The 21,883-nt window shown below is 39.9% G+C and overlaps 1 protein-coding gene across 1 annotated transcript in view; it reads right to left on the bottom strand.

Annotated features, from left to right (window-relative positions):
- Positions 1-21,883, bottom strand: part of lrp1bb (low density lipoprotein receptor-related protein 1Bb) — a 426,184-nt gene that overhangs the window by 72,061 nt on the left and 332,240 nt on the right. The window contains exons 46-59 of the mRNA XM_034694098.1: positions 21,061-21,253; positions 17,403-17,528; positions 16,479-16,607; positions 16,237-16,356; positions 15,254-15,367; positions 14,961-15,110; positions 14,624-14,746; positions 11,017-11,136; positions 8,438-8,566; positions 6,394-6,516; positions 5,230-5,370; positions 4,822-5,009; positions 1,062-1,245; positions 883-968 (exon numbers count right to left, since the gene is read on the bottom strand). Coding sequence (XP_034549989.1) covers positions 883-968; positions 1,062-1,245; positions 4,822-5,009; positions 5,230-5,370; positions 6,394-6,516; positions 8,438-8,566; positions 11,017-11,136; positions 14,624-14,746; positions 14,961-15,110; positions 15,254-15,367; positions 16,237-16,356; positions 16,479-16,607; positions 17,403-17,528; positions 21,061-21,253 — 1,926 coding nt within the window. The remainder of the gene's footprint in view (positions 1-882; positions 969-1,061; positions 1,246-4,821; positions 5,010-5,229; positions 5,371-6,393; positions 6,517-8,437; positions 8,567-11,016; positions 11,137-14,623; positions 14,747-14,960; positions 15,111-15,253; positions 15,368-16,236; positions 16,357-16,478; positions 16,608-17,402; positions 17,529-21,060; positions 21,254-21,883) is intronic.

Genomic DNA, 21,883 nt, shown 5'->3' with positions numbered 1-21,883 from the left:
GTTTACCATAGCATCATATTGGTAAACAATGTGGCTAAAACCTTATTTTTGATACTTCTCAACTGGAAGGAGCGAATGTTAGAGTGCTTCATGAAGGACTCGTGACTGGAGGATTACCTTGACTTGCTTAATGTGGAGAGAGCTGCTAGTTACTTTTAGTCTTTGACTGCGGTCTGAGTGGGCAGTGGGACATCAGGGTGGTCAAGACCCATCTGCTTCGCGTCAGTGTCTTGTCTCACCCTGTCGGGATTCTTTTTTCCATAGTAACCTGCTAACCATAAATTATCCCTAAATTATGTTATGTTTGTGTTTCTGTGTACTTTTGAAAAATCCCCCCAAAAAGAAAAAAGCAAATGCATCTGATTAAAGCGCTCCTCAGATCAAAGATAGCAACGTTCAAACGGTAAGAAGAAAAAGCAGATGGATTGATTTTGAAAGTTTTTTTTAAACAGGATCATCAAAGATTAAAACAGATCATTTGAGCTCTCTGTCTTAATGAGTTATTTTCTAAGACATTTTCCACACCTTTTTTTTAAGCAAAACATGCAAATTTGAATGTGGTCACTTTCATTGTATTTCTGCAAAGGTGCTACTTTCCACACATTTAACAGCTGAACAGGATCTCATTATATGCATTTTTTTGTACATTAAGAGTTTTTAATCATTTTAACCCACACGTTCTCATTATAAAGCTCACAGACTGCACACAAGATGGAAGGGAGATTTTGAATTCAAACAGAAAAAGGGACAAGATGGTAATTTGATTCAAAACCTGTTCATCCCTCTCAGCAGGATGATTATCTGAAATTGTGAACACTCATCTTCTACTCTCCACCGTCACAACTTCACAGGCCCATTGGCTGTGATGCTGTTATCACTTACCTGCTTCAATATGGTGTAATTTGAGCCGTCTACACTCAGCTTCCGGATCTCATGGTGGTCGGCCATAATGAGAAAAGGTTCCTCAGCTGAAATTAGTCACACAAAAGCTTTAGAGGGCCGCTGGGACTAATAGTTATGCACTGAAATTCTGCACAGCTAGGAGATGAAATACAGCTGACCTGACAGAGCCCTGCATACGTTGGGGTTTCGCTCCAGGGCTTCGTAGCCGTCCACACACAAGCACTTGAAAGAGCCGTAAGTGTTGATGCAGCGCTGGCTACACGGAAGGGTTGTGGAGCATTCGTCAACATCCACACACGTTTTCCCATCATCCTTCAGGTGGAAACCAGGCCAGCATTTACACTAAATCCACAAAAAGATGATAAAAACACAAAAGCTGTTGTGATTCAATCATGGATGCAGAAAATGCAGGACAAGAGCAACATTTTATCTGTTCTGAGGCTCGCTGGAAGGTGAAAAAGAGGATTTCTTTTTGGGCCATGCTTCAAAAGACTGGGGATATGATTTCTCTTTTCCTACAAAGCGTCATTGTGGCTATACAACAAAAGCAGTGGACTTCAAAATGATGCCTCTTTACAGTTATTTTAGATCAGTCTGTAAAAAACAGACCAACACTTTTAGGCTTTAGTACTTTTTTCACAAAGAAATGCACACCAGCAAAACAAAAGGCAAACAAAACCCTGCATCTATCCATCAAAATGTATGATGGCATCAAAGCTGCGATATACATGGCTCAAAAATTCTCACTTCAGTGCCCAAGTCTTCCCAAAAATAATCCAATGTGCTTGTATCAGCTGCTCTGGACCTACTGCAAATCCCTTTCTTATCCAAACTTATAACCTTGAGGGCCTTTCTGCTGATCTCCCTGTTCGGACCGCAAATGGATGAGCTCAGGGTCCGCATTGATGTGCTCTCTGTCCAGCTCTGCCCCCCCTTTCTTGGCGTTTTCTGTGCTTTCAGCCACTTTTCTGATGCAGTGAGCACCATGTTAGTGAAGAAAAGGATCGCACAGTTCTGGAAAGAGGGCATAAACTACTGCAGTCCGACAACAGTGATGATCGCCACAACACTCCAGCGGACACGGCCTTCACCTGGATTCAACCCTTCTATCATATGACACTACTGCCAGGCTAGGCAAGGCGGGAGCACCTGGCACAGTCAGGGAGCTCAGACTGTTGTTGGCATATCATTACACTATACTTGCAGCAGTCAAGGTTATTCATAAAGTGAACCACTAAATGTATGTACTCCCCACCTGTCTTTATCTGTTTAATGATGTGATAAGTTAAGGCTTGAATTTATTGTTGGTCATTAATCATTCATGTTCACACTATCACTAATATAAGCTGCATATAAGCTTAGTGCTGAGGGTCAGTAGAGTCTATAAAATGAAATGTTAGAAAGCAGAGAGATACCTCCAAGTTGAAAATAATGATGCAATTTAAAGTGTTTGAAGCTGACAATGACTCATTTGAAGAAATCAACACTTAGGGTTATGATTCACAGAAGGATTGTGCAGCTTGGGGGCACACTTAAAGCTCCTGTGTGGAGTTTTTAACTGACTGAATTTGATACTAATGCTTCTTCATGACCTACAAGACTAACAATTTCCATTTAGTCACTTTGAATGCCTGAGACTGCTGCAAGGGTGACAGAAACAGTCATTTATTCTTCCTTGTTTAAACATTTTAACAGCATTATCACAATCAGTCACATTTGAGGTCTAAACCAAAGAAGGATGACATTCTTTGTAATAAAAACAACCTTCGGATACACAGAACATGATGCAAAAATAAATAAGACTAATATCTTTGCCCAAAGGGAGCACCAAAATCAACAAAAACTAAGTTTCTTAACTGCAGCTTTAACTGTATGTTTTTTTTCTTTTTTATCTATATATTTTTTTCTATTGTATTGCATGTTTTTCCCTATATTCTGACATGTTTTTTCCTATTTTAACATAATTTGTTTTTTCTATTTAATTGTATTTTTTTTCTATCTTATTGTATGTTTTATTTTACTGTATTTTTTTTCTGCTTTATTGTATGTTATTTTACTGTATTTGATTTCTATTTTATTTGTGTTTTTTCTATGTTTATCTGTCTGTTTTTCTATTTTATTGTATATTCTCCATTTTATTGTATGTTTTATTCTACTGTGTTTTTCTTTCTTATCTGTCTGTTCTTCTTTCTATTTCAAGATTCAAAGGTTTTTATTGTCAATTTTCACTGTATATACGAGACATACAGGAAAAACGAGATGCTGTTTCTCTCTTCCAGCTTTTAAATATCTAAAATTTTAATATAAAATACAATAAAATATAATAAAATACAGTTTTATAAAAACAGCCTATGTACACAGTGCAGGTAGTGCAGTGACAGTTTAAAAATGGACAATGAAAATAAAAATAGACAACAGTGCAAATAATATTTAGGTGCAGACAGTATTCAAGATAAGTAAATGATTAAGTGATTGGTTAATGTGCAAAAAGCAGCTGAGGTAGATTTTATCTGTTTGTTTTTTCTATTTTATCTGTATGTTTTTTTTTTATTTCCATCTGTTTTTTCTATTTTATTTTACATGTTGAAAATAAAGACATCCAATCAAATCAATGTGTGCACATGACACGAAAAGAAACTACCTTTTTCACAAAGAGCATGCAAAGGGTTAAATACTCCCTGCACACTAAACAACCTCTATGCTCTGATGATGGTTGTGCATATATCAAAAAAATATTTTGCATTCATTTGGGGCAGAATAGACACCTCCTTATGCAAATGAACCTCATCACAATAAGCGCCAAATTCACAGACACCAGCGCTAACAGCCTTGTGCATTAATGCAATATTTCTCCTGTCTGCTGAGAGTTGACGGGAACTGCACTGCAGTAATCTTAAGAGAGTCGTATTTTCTAGTGATCACGACAACAATTCCACCTCGGGGTGACTTAATAATGATACATCTATACATAAAGCCTGTTAAATCATGTTGACATTACTATTACTTATTATCATAGTCAGGGATAGATTGTGTGGCTCAGCCCTAGCATATACGGGAACACTTTTCCACATGTGTGAGGACAGTCTGGACCAATGGAGACAAACATTTAAAAAAAATGTTGCAGTAATATCATTTTAGTAAGACCCCGGTTGCCCTGTTGTCAGACAACAAGACAACAGGGTCATGGTTGCCCTGCTGTTTCAGGTAGGACAACCAAACCTCTATAAATCAGCTGACAGAGAAGTCACAACAGCATGACATAACTCTTCTGAGGAAGACTGCAGGAAGTTTGAAGTGGAAACATGTCAAGGTAAAAAGAAAAACACACTGGTCTAGTTACAAGAACTGTCTTAAAATAATATACAGTGTCAGACCTAATGAACCTTTTTGGACTTGTAATATCATTTTCTAAAATCTGGCTTGCTGCAGGGAGGATGTTTTGTTATTGACTGTGACATCTGCATCACATCTGCCATGAAATTACCTTTCAAAAAATGGAAAGACGTTGATTATCTAGCCTTTATGTGTACAGATGTGGGCTCCATAAAGATGGGAGTGCACACTGCAGCACTGTGCAGCAAAGAGTGGAAGTATGTCCAGCTATTAAGATGTCAGATATGAGCAAACTGCATATCTTTGCAAACCTGTGTGCACCTGAATATAATCATAGTTATTTGGAGAGGGAGCGAGGGATGTTGACATGTGCACCAAATCACAGGGGCATTTATCATCCTTTTTTTTTTTCAATTTATATCCCATGGTTTTCTCATAGAACGTTGGGCACCTAACAAAAATGATTGGTCTAGTCCGGTCTGACTGTCACATTGTCAGTTTATAGACCAGTTGCAGCTTGCAGGTGATTTCATGGGGGAACGTATTTCCTGCCACTGAACCGTGACTAGTCCTCTGATCTCTCACCTTGAATCCCACAGGAAGATCTTGGCAATCCTGTGTGCACCCACTGACACGGCGGTTCAAGCATTCGTTCACATTACAGTTCCTCTCATCTGATCCATCGCCACAATCATCTCTCCCATCACAGAGAGTCCTCTCTGAGATGCAGCGTCCGTTGGAGCACATGAAGAAGGAGCCATTGCACAAGCTTCCTGAGAAAAGAAAGACACGACTGTTACTGGCACATCCTTATGTGGTTTCTCAACAAAGTAATGTGACGACAGACAGATTAATTTCCTCAAAGAAAGTTCTTCTGCTTCTTCTTCATTCTTTGTATTCACCATATGTCTCAGACAGTTTCCTGGGCGGGTAGACGGGCTGCTAGTGACATTGATGAAGAGATTCCAGCTGAGAGCCAAACAGCAGTCTTACCTGCGGCCAGACATTTGAGGTTCAGAGGCAGTTCGTCAGAACGGTCAGGGCAGTCTGCATAGCCATCACACTCCCACTGAGAGCTGAGAAGACAACGGCCGTCCCCGCAGCGAAATTCCTCTGATCCACAGGAGCGATAGACTAAAAAAAGAGAGAGGGATGCTTTTTCATCACGTTGGATTGACAGTGATATATCTTCACTTTATGGTGAAACTTTAGCAGAATGTAGAGAAAAAAGTGACAATAAAGCTGCACATAGGAGGATTTAATGGGGATTTCTGCTGTACACGTTCTAGACTCCAGCTGTTAGGGACATGCCGGACTGACTCTGGCTCTCTCTCTCTCTCTCTCTCTCTCTCTCTCTCTCTCTCTCTCTCTCTCTCTCTCTCTCTCTCTCTCTCTCTCTCTCTCTCTCTCTCTCTCTCTCTCTCTCTCTCTCTCTCTCTCTCTCTCTCTCTCTCTCTCTCTCTCCTGCATTGCCAAGGTTTTCCTGCGGTAATCACTGAATCCACAATCATCTGCTGTCTTTCTGGTTGATGTTGGGTCTTTGTCACTAATTTAACATACTGTACGGTCTAGACCTGCTCTGTTTGTAGAAGGGTCTTGAGATAATGTTTGTTGTGATTTGGTGCTATACAAATAAAGATTGATTGATTGATCTCAGTGAAGAGAATCCTTGTGTATATACTGGAGAACCACTGCTGATCAAACATCAGCCCATTTCATGGTTCAGTGGTGCCTGCGGCTTAATTATATTACAAGCATGAATGCGTACAAAAAGGCATATTTCAAATGATAAAATAATACTTGTGTTACATTTATTAATTAACAATTATCAATCTCAACAACATAACATCTTTTTTGTGTTATATATCCAAATTCTGCAGAGAGAGCTGGCTTCAGTCCAAGCTTTCAGTCCTGCCCGAAACACTTCAAAAACATGTTGAAATTGGATGTATTCCATGGATTTCTAGCGTCTGTGTTAACTTTTCTTTAATTCACTTTTCTTTTCTGTCCAAGCTCATGAAAACTTTATTTTTTTCCTCAAGAGTGATTTTCAAAAAGTGTCAACAAGTAACAAAGAGAAAGAACATGAGTAAGAAAGGAAACTGTTTTCAACTTGCAAACACGATACAACAAAAGGAAAAGATGAAATCTACTCACCACATTCCACTGACTCATCAGACCCGTCTCCACAGTCGTCGTCATGGTCGCAGACGAAGCGTTGTGGAATGCAGGCTTTGTTGCGGCAGCGAAATGAGCTATCATCACATGTGTTGTTGGGTGCTATTACATAAGGAGAAGGGTGTTAAATCAATGCATGATCCGTTTTTGCTCAACATGGTTCATATGTTATGCCGAACCATCAAAAGTAACACAATTATTCATAGATGCTTATAATTCAAAGGATGTCAGAGGAGTTCTTGGTAAACTGTACAAAGAATGAACCCTTATGAATAAGAATACAACAACTGAACTAAGACAGCGCTGGGAAAAAGAGGATACGATTGTGATATCTGAAGAAGTTTGGCTTCAAATATGGAAAACTCAATCCTCATCCACATATTCTTTTCCTGGAAGAATGTTAGTCATCATTAGAAATCCAAATCAAGTGGGTCACAGTATTCCTGCAGGAGGGAGTGTGGAGCAGTTTCTGCTGACTTTGTACATGTGTTTTTTGGTCTTGTCCATTTCTTCAGCCTTTCTGGAGAGGTGGGGAACACTTCATCTCAGAGACTTTAGAAGTGATATTTGAATCTTCTTTCATCTTTCTGTACCTTGGGAAAAATACCTAAAGGCCTCACAAAGAGGGACACATATCTTCTGAAGATTTTCATGGCTGCAAGTAAGAAAGCAATAACAAGAGTCTGGCTTCAGAAGAACCCTCCCACAGTTAAACTACTTAAAAACATTATGAACTGTTCCTAGTATGGAAAACATGACTTTTGCCCTTCACCTTCAGATGGGGGATGTTATACTTAAGTTTCACTTTATTGATACTGATAATAATATAATGTCTTAGTCCCCTCTTGATCGATGTAGAGCTGGGCGATATTGAATAAGATGTTTTCACAATACATTTTTCATATCAGTCGATATTGATCATTATCACAATAAATATAAAATCATTATTTCATTTAAATTTAGAGGCAGATTTTTGGTCCTGAGTGAAAATTGAAGACGGTTTGTTAGCTTGTATCTGTATTTAATTCTCTGATAGGCTTCTTTAATCTCTCATGTTATATGGTGCCAACAGGAAGCAGGTCTTTTGTGTAATATGAGATTTTTGTGGTGTTTTAGTTTGTATATTCTTATTTTTTGGGAAAAGCTCCCTGTACGAAAATCTAAGAACATCACAATTCAGATATTGGAGTGAATTCACTTGGAAAGTAAGTACGAGGTATTTTTACTACACCATGTGAAAAAAGTAAGTTCTCCCCCTTGAAGGCTTTGATTGCTGGAGAGTGTGCGGAGAAGTAAAAGCAAACCACACACACATTTTTTTTACATGTCCAGTTTTGGGTCATACTGGAAAGAGGTGGAGAACGCATTTATTGATACTGAGTTAAAGGGACATCTGAGTTTTGAACATTTCGTTGGCATCAACTTCTTAGAAGCAATAAGTAAACCTGAAAGGCTTCTTTTTAATTTATTAAGTGTGACTGCCTTGAAGCAGGTGACAAGGTCATGGAGACAACAAAGTCCAACTAAAATTAAATTATGGTTAAAAGTAATTGAACATGCATTAGATGATGAACAAATAATTTGCACTATTAGAGATGATTTGGAAAAAAATCCATAAAATCTACTCTGAAAGTAGTCTTGGTAGAATGTACAACTTCATAAACTTACATCTAGAATAGAAAAGCACTAGAATATGGTTCATATGTGTGTAAAACAGTCATTAGAACAGTCATTATATGCTACTTCACTGGTCTCTTCCAAGTGTGTTATGCTTAAATCAAAGTAAAACAATGAAGATTAAACACTGCTACCCACTAAGTGCTTCTTTTTGCATGAGAATACATTTGCATGGGGATTTACAGTAGGTGTTTGGAGGTTTCCATGTTCAGTAAGCTATTGTTTTACTGGGTGTAATCCAAAACTATCAAAAGACGAGCAAGGATTACTTTCCCTGGGATTTAGAATTTAATATTAAACTTTTACAACTGCGAGGAGCTTTTCGGTGTGTTGAAGTGGAGCTTACCGCAGCCAGCTGCAGCGAGTTCATCGCTCCCATCAGGGCAGTCCCTTTCCCCATCACAGAGCCAGCGTTTTGGAACACAGGCATATGATCCGGGGCAGCTGAACAGTCCGGGAGCACATGTCACTGAGCCTGAGAGGGAAACAGGAGCATATGCTCTACTTTTGATGGCTTACGTATACAGTTGGTCAAAATACATAAGGGAGGGTGAGCATAAAGAACAGCTGATGTGTTTTGACTTGTTAAGATAGGATATTCTGTCAGACCTGGATATCAGATTTGATTAGAATCTATTGTGCACACAGATTTTGATTATTGATGTGAACTGACACCCCCTTGAAGCTGGTTTATACTTCTGCATCAACCCTACGCAGCAGTGGCCACTGTGGATGTGAGCACTACATACTATTGTGTCAATGTGTCTGTGTCGCGTAGCAATAATTCGCTGAAACACTTAACAGCATTGGGGTTTACCTGATAGTCGGGTCGCCTGTTTCCAGCCCCGCTACATTTTCTGCATGCTTTTTCACAGCGATTCCACATGTAATACGTTAATTCAGAGCTGATACATGTTGCTGTTTATCATACATACATAGAAGAACAGAGAAGAGACGTCGGAGGAGATTAAATGAACCGGCGATGTGTTGTAAATGCAAGAAATACAATGCCGTCCATCGTCGGAGGTGAGCGTCGGCCAAGTGCGTAGGCCTATGTGTAGGTAAAGGGGCTGCGTAGGCTACGCCATCAATTCAACGCTCCCGAACTGATTTTTTAATATTGAGTGTTTGCCAATACCAAGTCCTGATCTGATACTTGTGTTTGCCTAGATAATAGTTGCACAAGAGGTAAGAGAGTTGATCAATGTAGAGCTGGGCGATATTGAATAAGATGTTTTCACAATACATTTTTCATATCAGTCGATATTGATCATTATCACAATAAGTCTAAAATCATTATTTCATTTAAATTTAGAGGCAGATTTTTGGTCCTGAGTGAAAATTGAAGACGGTTTGTAAGCTTGTATCTGTATTTAATTCTCTGATAGGCTTCTTTAATTTCTCATGTTATATGGTGCCAACAGGAGTGTTTGCCAATACCAAGTCCTGATCCAATACTTGTGTTTGCCTAGATAATAGTTGCACAAGAGGTAAGAGAGTTGAGCTGCACAGTGGTTTTTTTTTCCTTTAACAAAAATAAGTAATTTGAAAAAAAAAAAACTAAAATATGTCTAATGTTTATTCCATTTAATTTAACCCAGCTAGCATTGTTGTAAAACACATTATCTCTTTTACAAGCTCTGCTGTATGAGACCAACCTGTGCAGAGTTTTTAAAAGAGGAGTTATGTCATCAGTTTTCTTTTTCCTTGTTAAAACTCTGGCAGCAGCGTTTTGAACAAGCTGCATGCTTCCTTGAGAGATTTTTTGGGGAAACCGGTACAAAAGGGAGTTACAGTAGTCGATGCGGCTTGTAATAAACGCATGTATAAAAATTTGGCATCTTTCTGCGATAAAGAAGGTCTGACTTTTGCTATGTTTCTGAGATGATGAAATTAAGTACTTGAGAACTTGTTAAAATGAGCATTCAAAATAAAATCTGAATCTAAAACCACTCCCAGGTTTGTGAACTTTGATTTAATTTGCCTCTCATGAGACAGTGCGTGATTCACAATGACAGCATCTGGCTGCAAGACGGAGAACGTAAATATTGGGAGTGACAGCGAGATCGAAACACGCCCGGTTGCATGCCACTAGCTATGGAGTGGCATGCAGGTATAGAGAACGGCAGCTGCCACGAGTGTACATCAATGTCCCATTTATTATTTTCTCATTATGCAGAAACAATTAAGCAAACTCAGAATGCTCAATCACACTCGTGCCTCCAACTGCAAATTGTGTTGAGTGACAGGGAACGTAAATGATCAGATGAGATGATCAAATGCCGATCAACGATCAATTAAAAAATGTCCAGATGGGCTCCGATCCGATAGTTGAGATTGGGACATCCCCAGTATGAACCAGGCTTAAGAGCTGAGAAAGAAATTTTGCAGCAGTCCCACTCTTGCAAGATTACAAATAATGCCAGTGTCATTGAGAGTAGCAATTATTTACTTGTATTATATGAGTCAGCAATGGAATCCCTTTATCAAAGCACTAACCTTTCAGGCAGTAAAATAGGTTGCTAGGAGGAACAGGTAAATACAGTATTTCAATTAGGCATGCAACTTCTCTTTGGACAACATTGTATTCCTGGAAAACCTTGAGCCATTTCAATTCTGCTACCTTGGCACTCGTACAATCTCACAGATATTTGTGTCTGTTTATTGTGATTGGATCCTTTAATTTATTGTAGATTTAATTTAACACACATCCTTTGTTCCCATTGAATTTCAGCTCCTTTTAGACCACTCTGATGAAAAACGTGTTTGTCTCAGTGCCTACACAAATCTTCAGAAACGCCTGCAGTCTCATCTGTTGTCTCATTAAGACAGCTTCATTTCTGTCTATTCATTTCCAGTTCTGCTGGAGCGACACACGGAGCTGCTAGGTGTAATATACAGCCTGACATCTGAAAGGACACTGACCACAGATCTGCACGCTCTCATCCAGGCCGTCCTCACAGTCGTTTTCCCCGTCGCACAGCCACTGCTTGGCGATGCATTTGTTCTTGGAGCAGGCAAACTGGTTCCACAAGCAAGAGGAGTCTGCAGAGGGCATTGGGAGAGAATTTTCAATGTCATAAATCAAACAAAGTGTGGAGGAAACAACAACAGAAACAGCAACATACCCTTATAGAAGGGGAAGAGTTTTTAATCAAAGCCTAACTAGTGTGCTGCCTTCTATTTGCCCCTTGGCTTGCTTGTCTCTGTAGCTTTTTCTGCTTTAAGTGAGGGTTTGTGTTGTTGCCACACAAAGGACTGTAAATATATGTTGTTTTCCCTTTTCCCATGATAGAAAAAAAATATTTGAAGAGTTCTCAGTCCCTGTGCAAGGACATAAAAACCAAAATTTATTCAAAAAGGCTTGAAAAAAATCATATAAATAACAAAGCCCTTAAGTATAATTTTTATTCAATCTATCTTATTGTATAAAACAAAAACTAGGGTGCTAGGGGTAAAAAGAAACAGTCAGATGTCAACGGTGGGAGCACTCTGCTTATAACTATGTAAAAGCCATTGTGTAAAATGTGGATAAATTCATAATCCATACTGAGTTTGTGTCACTGAGCCCCCCCACTCCCCCTGAGGAGTCGTTCTGTGGGCTCTTTCCTCAGATGTCAGGACAGGCAAAGTCTGCCAGAGCTTTGATGAGATGTTGAGAGAAGGAAAGGGGGGGGGGGAGTGTGTGCTCTAGGTCACACCGCAGTACAAGGAATTACGGATCCTACCGAGGGTTGTGGATAGAGATGAGGAGTCTCTCGCACACTGTGTTGCTTTCCTTCCTGTCAGACTTTGTACATCACATAGGCTTTACATGCCCCGCTCCAATGATGTAAGATAAGGAAGAGATAAACATGAAATGGCTAAATGTGGAAACGGTGATTATCTAGACTTTTGGTACGTGATACTAAATTTGCACTTCAAATGTGAACAGCTGCTTCAAGTGTAAAACAAAATGGCAGGTCTACAGCCCATTAAATGTATCAAAGGAAGGCTTTCATGTCTCATTTTCAATAGTTGTTCAAACAGAACAAAGGCGTATTATGCATAGCAAAGTGACAAATGACTATTTCCTCTAATCAGATGTGGAATTTGAAATTCTGAAATGTAATGACATTTTCAACAAACCACAATGCCTTTGCAGTCAGATTATCTGTGGCTGGAGCTTTTTATATGATAATTAACTTGGTGGAATGGGAATATTGTCTATTTGTCCTGGAAAAGCTATTCAGAACTTCTGCAAGCACTGAGGCCTAATTCATATCAGCTCTGATGTAGGCATATTTGAAGTATGGGATGTTATCATTTCACACAGGCACAAATGACATTTTTCAGATAAAGGAACGGAGCCGGTTCCTCATGTGTTATGCATCTTTCCAACAACATTCATAGCCGATTTAGAAAATGAATCAGATAATTTGAAGAGCATTAAATTTGAAAAACTGGATGAGCTAATCTGCCTTCCTCTATCTGTTACAACTGAAATGTGAACAAAGGTGCTGGTTTTATTGTACGAGGAGAGCGAACCAGGCGACTGAGAGATCTGCAACATCCTATTCATTCATGCTCTGAAGCAAAGACGTCATTTTTATGTCTATGTTTAATTTATTTTTCTGTTTTTTCTGGAAATAATCTCTGATGTCATCAGCTCTACTGTGAGGGCTGTAGTGGTTTGAATGCAAAATGCTTCATACAAAAACAAGAAGTCTGAAGTCTGCAGACATGCTTGCTGTTCCTTGAGGCTGTACTTAAGATGTCAGAATGCCAATTTACTTGTAATGGAAATGGTAACATGCCTGTATGTCCAGCAGGCATTTAGTCCAGTGTGGTATCATGATCACATTTATTATCAGGTTCTTGGTCATAAAACTAAGTCATAGAGTAAATATGATCTGATCTTCTGATGTTGCCGGATGCGATCAGAAACAATGTTAACAGATAACCTTAAGGGGAGCCTGGCCTTCTGAATGAAATACAATCCATTTAATGGTTGTTGGTAGATTTTGCTCGAAACCCCGAATACAAACAGCATGGTTCCTCATAGCATGGATGAAAGCTAAGAATAACCAAGGTCAGAGAACACATTGTCATTGATCTGAATGCCTGGACAAATCTGGAGCAAATCCATCAAGATCCATCAAGACCGATCCAGTTGCGATATATCACTGAGAAAGTGAAACTGTACACCTTCTGTTGGAGGGAAATTAAAAATCCAAGGAACACCACATTACAAAGATGTAAATATTTGTTATCTAGGCTTTAATGACTCTAAAGCCTTGTACTTCTGTGTTGACCCTACGTGGACGTGAGAACGTGGATGTGTTGCATCGCGACGTAATACTCAGCCCAAACGCTACATTTTCCGTTTGCTTTTTCACAGAGATTCCGAACGTATTATGTTAATTCACAGCTGATACATGCTATTGTTTATCATGAACAGCCAATGTGCAACAGATGGACGGCGATTCCTGAAGTGCTGTAAATGCAGGAAATACAATGCAGTCGAGCGGACCAATTACAGGGCTTGCAGTCTGCATGGATTCGACATGTAGTTACATTTTGCTGCTTTTCCTTGCTGCTGTAACTAGCTAAATACTGCAAGGTGCAACACTCATGGTGGATTAAGATGAGATAAGTCCTGTCTGTAAGAGAGGACTGGATCTTATCCTGTCTTGATGTTGGGTCTGTGTCACTAACTTAACATAGAGTCCGGTCTAGACCTGCTCTATTTGTAAAAGCGTCTTGAGATAACATTTGTTGTGTTTTGGCGCTATACAAATAAAGATTGATTGATTGATTGATTCTTTGTGGGAAAGCTGTTTGTTTTTTAGGGTAAATTATTTTGGACTGTCCCCTGACTTAATTATGCTCCTCCTCTTTACTTGGAGAGATCTTCACTTTGTCACGGTAAGTTGTGCAGACATTAATATGGAACAAAGTCCTCTAAGTGCATCTGGTGAGATATGTAGACTTATGGCATCATAATGTGAAATCCTTTTTTCATGCCACTGCTTTTCACTGAATCCACATTTCCATATTCAGTATGACCTTCTCAGTGATTGATGCTTCATTAATTAATATTTGCACTGGATGTGCTGTATATTGTAAGTCAAAAAGAGTACGGGAAAAACGTGCATGCTTAACAGCCTCACTTAGAATTTGGGGTCAGAATTAGACTTTCAAACAAGCAGCAACCCCCACTTGAGAAATCCCGACCACACAAAGAGGGGGAGCGAAACTAAGTGAAGAGAAATTGCCTCATGGCACGATAAACAATCATTTCTTGTCGCTCAGTTTCCTCCTTCTGTGCTGTGTGTAATATTTGTTGCAGGCCTGGATCTATTTAAACGACAAAAACATTCCAGCAAATAGCTTCTTGTTAATGGAATATAAATATCCTTCCAACTGTTGACAGTGTTTGTGTACAGAAACCAAATGGTTCATCTATTTTTACTGGTTAGAAAACAAAACATCAGTTGTGTTGAATATGAAGAGATGTCTCCACGGGAGGTAAAAACAGTTTTCGGTTTACCACACTGGAACTCATCAGCTCCATCTTCGCAGTCTTTTTGGCCGTCGCACAGCCACACACTCGAGATGCAGTTCCCACTTGGACAAGCGAAGTGGCCTTCCTCGCATTTCTGCCCATGGGAAACTGGGATGAAAAACAAAACCAAGTTAGTCCTCCGAGCATTAGAAATGATTAAGGTCATTATCTTCTCCTAAGCTCTGTCTGAATCTCTCATTCCACTGCCATAATCATCTCTGACAGTGAGATCTCTCTTAAGTCTTTTCTAATTGAAGCTGACTTCCTTAATCTGTCTTTGAACATACACGTAAAAATGTGCAATTCTGTGTTAGGTGCTCACCCTGACAGTTGGTCTCATCAGCGTAGTCTCCGCAGTCGTTTGCACCGTCGCAGATCCACGAAGGGTGGACGCACAGTGAAGTGGAGTTGCAGCTGATGAAATCTTTTTCTTTCACCCCCAGCTTGTAGAAGTGAGAGCAGTCTGTGTGGTCTGAATACAAAGTGCAGCAACACAGTGATTGTCTTATTACAATGGAAGGAGCGGCGGAGGTAAGGGTGAGAGGGGCAGGATTCAATCTTATCTCAGTGTGGAGCACAAATTTAAGGTACTGGATCACAGACTAAAGGACTTACTGCAGCTCTTCTCATCCGAGGCATCAGCACAGTCAATGACCTGGTTACACCAGGCTGAGCTGGGTACACAGCTCCCATCCTTGCAGGAGGATTCTGATGAGCCACACGTGACATCTGGGGGAGAGAATTAGCATTTCAAAAAGAGAACGAGAACAGACACAGCACTCAAAGACTGTTACAGGTACAACTCACAACAATGCTAAGAACCTCTTCCTGCGGCTGGTTAAAATTAGCTCCAGGTTGCAAACTGCCAGACAGAAAAGGGTTCGGTTGAGCTGCCTTAGCGATTAATATTGTCTGAAAGTCATGATCCTGTCAGTGCTGTGCAGGAATAAGTCACACTTTATAAATCAAAAGGGGGATCTTGCTTTTGTTGTTCATTCCCCAGCTCCTGCACAACGGCCATTCACCGCAATGCAACTTATTATAAAGCTAATATAAAAGCAGGATTAAATGAAATGGAAGTAGACAAGACGTTGATGGTGTCTCATATAGGAAGAAAATAGGCCAAGCCAGATGACAACACATCATATTAAGATAAACTTTACCCTTAAACCCCAAGCTGCTGCGATGGAAGGTCCATATTAATTATGAGAATATCACTCTCCTCTCCTTGTGGGTTATTACTGCCGTACATTATTGAAGCCTCAGTATTCTACAACCGCGGAGCAATTACACTAATAAAACGAACATCAATCCCCTCTCTGTAGATCACACCATCATTAAGGTCAAAATAAAATCAGACAGAGCATATTGAAGGGACGCAAAGTATTGTCTTGGTGCCCAAAAAAAGCAGCTTTTACAGGTGGGGGTCGGGCCCATCTTTGAATTTGTGAACTCTTTATGATCTTGGGGCTCATTAGACAGTAAAGGCTTAGCACAGCATGTGGCTTAAGCGCATTACTAAAAGCGAAAAAGTGTGACTGGATCCTGCCTACAGAGGCAGGTCGGACTGAACGGGAGATCAAACGGCTGCGACTCACTGCTGCAGAAAGCTTCATCAGAGTTATCCCCGCAGTCATCGATCCCGTCACAGAAGCGACTGCTGGCCACACAGCGCTGGTTGTAGCAGGGTCTGAAACCCTTCCTACAGCTCCTGTTGACTGAACGCAGTTTAATTCATAAATTTGATAGCAATGTAAATACTTGACATTTTTAATGAGAGAACAGACTCTCAATTCTCATCATGATAAGCCTCAGATAATAGTTGGGAAGTGATTCTTACCACAGTATTGCATCTTCTCATCTGATTTATCTTTGCAGTGGGCGATTCCATCACAGGTAAGCTGGAAGTTAATGCACTCGCCGTTACCGCACTCGAATTCAGTGTGGATGTTGCAGGAGGAGTTTTCTGCTGCAGAAGAAGATAATGAGGGTGATGAAACTGAAGACTTTCAAAGCTTATCTTTTTAAATTGAATCAAGTTAATTATTTCAGATTCAGAGGCAGGATTTTGATGCACACTGTGATGTTTCAGATCATTTGTAAATATAATGAGTCTTGTACAGTTCAACCTAGTCTACATGGAATCATTTAAGCACATATTTAATTGGTACCTCACTCACTTTCAATCTTGTGCATCATTCCACAATAAATGTCAGCATTGTGAGACACTCATCATGACATCCAGATTTAAATGCAGAGTTTCTGAGTAGCTTGTGTCATGTCGCAAAACTGTACTCATTATAGAAGACAAGATATCATCGCAATGCTTTTGCCTGGAGTGGTAACAGTGACTCTGTGTGTCTGACTTTTCGTTCAGTTACTGCTCAAACTGAAGTAAAGTTGCACCAAATATATCCATATTGGCTCTTCTTCTGCAAGAAACGGCAACCCGGGTGACTTGGATCATTGCTAACTTATCGCAAAGCCAAGGTGAAGGGACAGCAACTGTTTGTGATGTCATGTTTGCTTGTCATTATGTACAAAGCAATCAATTCAAGGATATCAAAGGTCCATGTAAACAGCACAAATTGGATCATGTTGACAGAAGCTGGGTTACACTGTGAATATAAATGTAGCCAACAGACTCTTTACAATAGCTAATCCATGAAGAGTGCTATTACAATCAATAACTGGTTCTGAGAATGTTCAAGGGTTAGCTTTTGCAGACTCAGTGTAATTCAGATTGAAGATCCTCATGACTTACACACGCATCTGTTGTCGTCTAAGAGCACACGCTCTCCCCGGCAAGTGCAGTTGACCCTCCCGTACGGGGTCAGGAGGCAAAGGTCGCCACAGCCTCCGTTGGAGTGTCGGCATGGGGACAGCTCACCTTCAACGACAACCACACAGAACTGATTAGAGGGTCAGAAGCAGTGGAAGAAAGAATCTCCTAGGGGACACTTACATGTCATAAGTCTGAGATTAGCATCTCAGCAGGATGCAGAAAAACCCCTCCATGCATTTATCTTTAGCAGACTAGACTACTGTAACGGGGTCTTTACAGGACTCCCTTAAAAGTCCAGCAGACGCCTGCAGCTCAAACAGAATGCTGCTGCTCGAGCCCTAACAAGGACCAAAAAAGTAGACCCCATCACTCCAGTTCTTAGATCTCTACACTGGCTTCCTGTCTGTCAGAGAATAGACTTTAAAATCCTGCTGATGGTTTATAAAGCACTGAATGGTTTAGGACCAAAATACATTGCTGATCTGCTGCTACTTTATGAACCACCTCGACCTCTGAGGTCATCAGGTACTGGTCTGCTTTCAGTCCCTAGAGTCAGAAGGAAACATGGTGAAGCAGCGTTTAGTCATTAAGCACCACATATCTGGAACACACTCCCTGAAAGCTGTAGGTCCGCTCCAACTCTCACCTCTTTGAAATCAAAGATTAAAACTTTTTTATTCGCCACTGCCTTCCTATCTTAGATTATTTTAACTTGTTTTAAATGCAAATTTTAAATTTACTTTTAATATATTTCTAATTTTCCTTTTCTTTTCTGTTTTATTATATTTGTCATTGTATTGGTGCTCTTTATGCTTGTCTGAATGTTTCTAATGCTTTTAATGTTTTAAGGTAAAGCACATTGAGTCGTCCTCGTGTATGAAATGTGCTATACAAATAAAGCTGCCTTGCCTTGCCTTGCCATGAGATGCTCAATACTACCATGGATTTCTCTCTTGAGGAACAATGGTGGATGACCTTTCAGTTGAGCAGACTTTGTATCGTGTGATTGGAAAGTTATAATTCAGACCAGATACTCCATGCATCAATAGATAAGGCAGCTGGTATTGATTTCCCAGTAACCAATAACCAATACAAAAGCAACAGCTACTACTCCTACTACTAATGATGTTGCATTCTGTCTTTATCCATCTCTCTCTTTCTGCCTCCTCTATCCCGTTCCCAACTCCAACAGTCGCAGCAGATGGCTGTCTAACAGGAGTCCGGTTCTGCTCGAGGTTTCTGCCTGTTAAAAGGAAGCTTTTCCTTGCCGCTGTACCTTACTAAATACTGCAAGGTGAAATGTTCATGGTGGATTAAGATGAGACAAGATCGAGTCATGTCTTAAGAGGGAACTGGATCTTATCCTGTCTCGATGTTGGGTCTTTGTTAATAATTTGACAGAGTACGGTCTAGACCTGCTCTGTTTGTAAAAGCGTCTTGAGATAACGTTTGTTGTGATTTGGCGCTATACAAATAAAGATTGATTGATAGATTGATAAAACATAAGGAGATAGAACACTTACTCAATAACTTAAAATTAATCTTCCTCTTTCTGGATCTAATAAATGTGTCTCATCCAAGTTTGAAATGTAACACTAAAACCATCCTCCCTGACAGGTGGCAGTGGCGACATGTTAAAAGTGATCTGGAAGTCATGCATTTCACCAAGTTGCATAACCAAGCAGCACATATAACCCTAAAATGTTTGGCTCATCTGGTTCTGAGAAAATAGAAACAAAAGAAGCTAAAAAGAGATCATCAAGAGAGAGATTCAAGTGTCCACTGGAGACACTTTGTTATAACTTGCCCTCTAGCTATTGGTGTTTTATTCATGGACAGAATAAAAAAGCATTACTCTGTTCTTTAGTTGAACCACATAAAATTAACATTGATACCATTATTTTTATGACCAGGACGTGGAAACAAGAGGTTAACAAAATAAAGACAAAAATAATTAGCTGATTATCAGAAGCTTCAGGGATGGTTACAGAACATGATGCAGTAGGTCTGCAGCTGTGGTAATGCAGGTTGTTCATATCATACTTTAGAGACTCTTTTTACAAACTATATTACTTTCAATGTATTACCTCTGGAACTTAACTATCCAAACACATTTTAAATGAGAACATATCTACTTCTTAAGGCCAGCTGTTTCAGTTTATCAAGATGGAGCACTTCAGATTATTCTGCTCTGTGCAAGTAAAAACACATCATTGTCTGCATAAACAGACACCTGCATTTTAATGCAGAATTTGAAGGTGAGAAATCAGATTTTAAGAGGAGGAACTTGGCTCTCGTTTTCATTTAAACTTCCCACTAGTGCTGACCAATCACATTTAAGTAGACTTTGGTTCTAAACTGGAAAACCCTTCCTGAGGAGTGTGGAATTAAACAGACAGAATGCATTCACCAAAATGTAATACCAGAACCCATCGGCTATCGCCTGATTGATTTAGTACTCATGGTGAATACAGATGAGTACAGACAACACCGGGGTAACACCTAATACATTTACTGCATACAGAAAGGTTTAAAGCTGATTTCCATTTGTTGTTGTGTATCAAGGTCATCAGGTATTGGCTGGTCAATAAAGTCAAAGGGGGAGTTGGAGCAGCTACAAAAAATACACTTCCAAGCATTGTAATGGTGAAATTCTAATACATATTTTTAGTCTCAAAAAGCAGGGCTATTACTTTCATAAAGCCTCTGGGAACGTGACTTGGAATATTCAAAATTCATATAGAATATCGAAATTGAATGTGTCATTAAGCATCGACAAAAACCTGACTGAAAATAAACATCCAGAACTCTGAAAAAACTGTTCGAAAACTACTTATGTTCCAGTTCAGAGCATTTCTCAGGACCATGTGAACATGGCAGCTTACTCTTTGATTGACACGTCAAGAGAGAGTTCAAAGCCTGCATGTTTGAGCCGTCTGACACCAAATCTATAGAGCTACAGACAGGCAGCACATGATTAACCAGCTAACTGTAAAGGGAGGCGAAGAGAGGAGTTCCCTCTGTTGTTAGGATACGGACTGAGCAGGAGTGGAGTAGTTTTGTTGAACATGTGTGGGTTCGATTTTCTGATTGGTTGGATATTTATTGCGTCATAAATATCCAAATTAACTCTGCCTACTTTAACCAAATGTCAGAATGTTATCAAAAGCTTGACTGATAATACTTTGAAAACTGAATAAAGTTCAGTACTAACATTTTTATATATAATAGTATGCAGGTACAACTATAAATATCATAGCTATGAAGTTTTTGTTGATTTGGGTTACCAGAGGCTTTAAAAGAGTTACAGCCGTGAAAAATGTCAACCCAGAACGATGCAACTGTATACAGGAATCAAAACAAACTAACACAGAAGGCATGCATTTGAAGGGTGGAAAGAGACAGCAACATTTTGTTTATCATCCTTATTCTGTTTCGGTAAAAAGCACACACAGTTTTAAACATATCCGTTTTAAACTAGTGTCTTTAGCTTCAATAAAATATGCACGTTTAAATACTGCAAATAAGCACACATTAACCCCCATTTGCAAACACGTACTGCAGAAATGTTTGCTGAAACAACTCTGCATCCGCTGGTCATTAAACTGAGCTTATCTCCAGGTGTTTAAATACTCACAGTTGTTTGTGTCCCTGGCTACAGCGATAATTCCCATGGGCTGATGGGGGATATCTGCTCGCAGTACCTTGGTGTCCCCGCCGGTGTACTTGTTGGATCGCAGCACAGACCTGCGGGCCCAGTCTGACCAGTAGATGTAATCTGCATAGATGGCCAGGCCGTAGAAGTTCCCAGGTCCAGATTTCACTATGACCTAGTTAAAGCAGAGCAAATCACTCAACAAAAGGACTGCCTTCTATTAAAATTACATCTTTCTATCATGCAATTCAGATTCAAGGTTCTTGCATTAACTGAATTCTGAGTGGAACTCTTGGAATAAATGTGGGAAGTGATGTCTTGACTCATTAATCGACCCATCATCCCCCCATCCCACATCCACAGGACTGCTTTAACCCAGATGTTGGGGGAGTAAATGACAGTGTCATTGGCAGGGAGGCAGGAATCCATCAGATGTCCCCTTGTGGAATTCTCCTGGCTTGTGGGCGGAGGTGGGGGGTTGGTGGGGTTTTAGAGACTCCAGCAGCTCTGTACTCTCAGCAATTAAGTGGGACAGGCTTGTAAGCAGCATCACATTAGCCCTGTGCCATACTGGGATTAATAGGACAGGTGTTGATTAAAGGAGCCCAGCATGTGGAAGCAACAACTGGCCAACAGGCGAGTGAGAGACAGTGACAAAGACGCAGAGGGGGAAAAGATAGAACACCAGATGGGAATGGAACATATTGATAGGAAATTAGATTTGAGAGACATTAGGTGTACAGCCAGCAGCACATTAATTTTAGACAAACGTCTGTTTTGGATAAATTAGATAATATTTCATCCA

Source organism: Notolabrus celidotus, chromosome 10 (genome assembly GCF_009762535.1).
Source record: "Notolabrus celidotus isolate fNotCel1 chromosome 10, fNotCel1.pri, whole genome shotgun sequence".
NCBI classification, from domain to species: domain Eukaryota; kingdom Metazoa; phylum Chordata; class Actinopteri; order Labriformes; family Labridae; genus Notolabrus; species Notolabrus celidotus.
The sequence above is the reverse complement of the archived record's forward strand: the minus strand, read 5'-3'. Positions and strand labels throughout refer to the sequence as shown.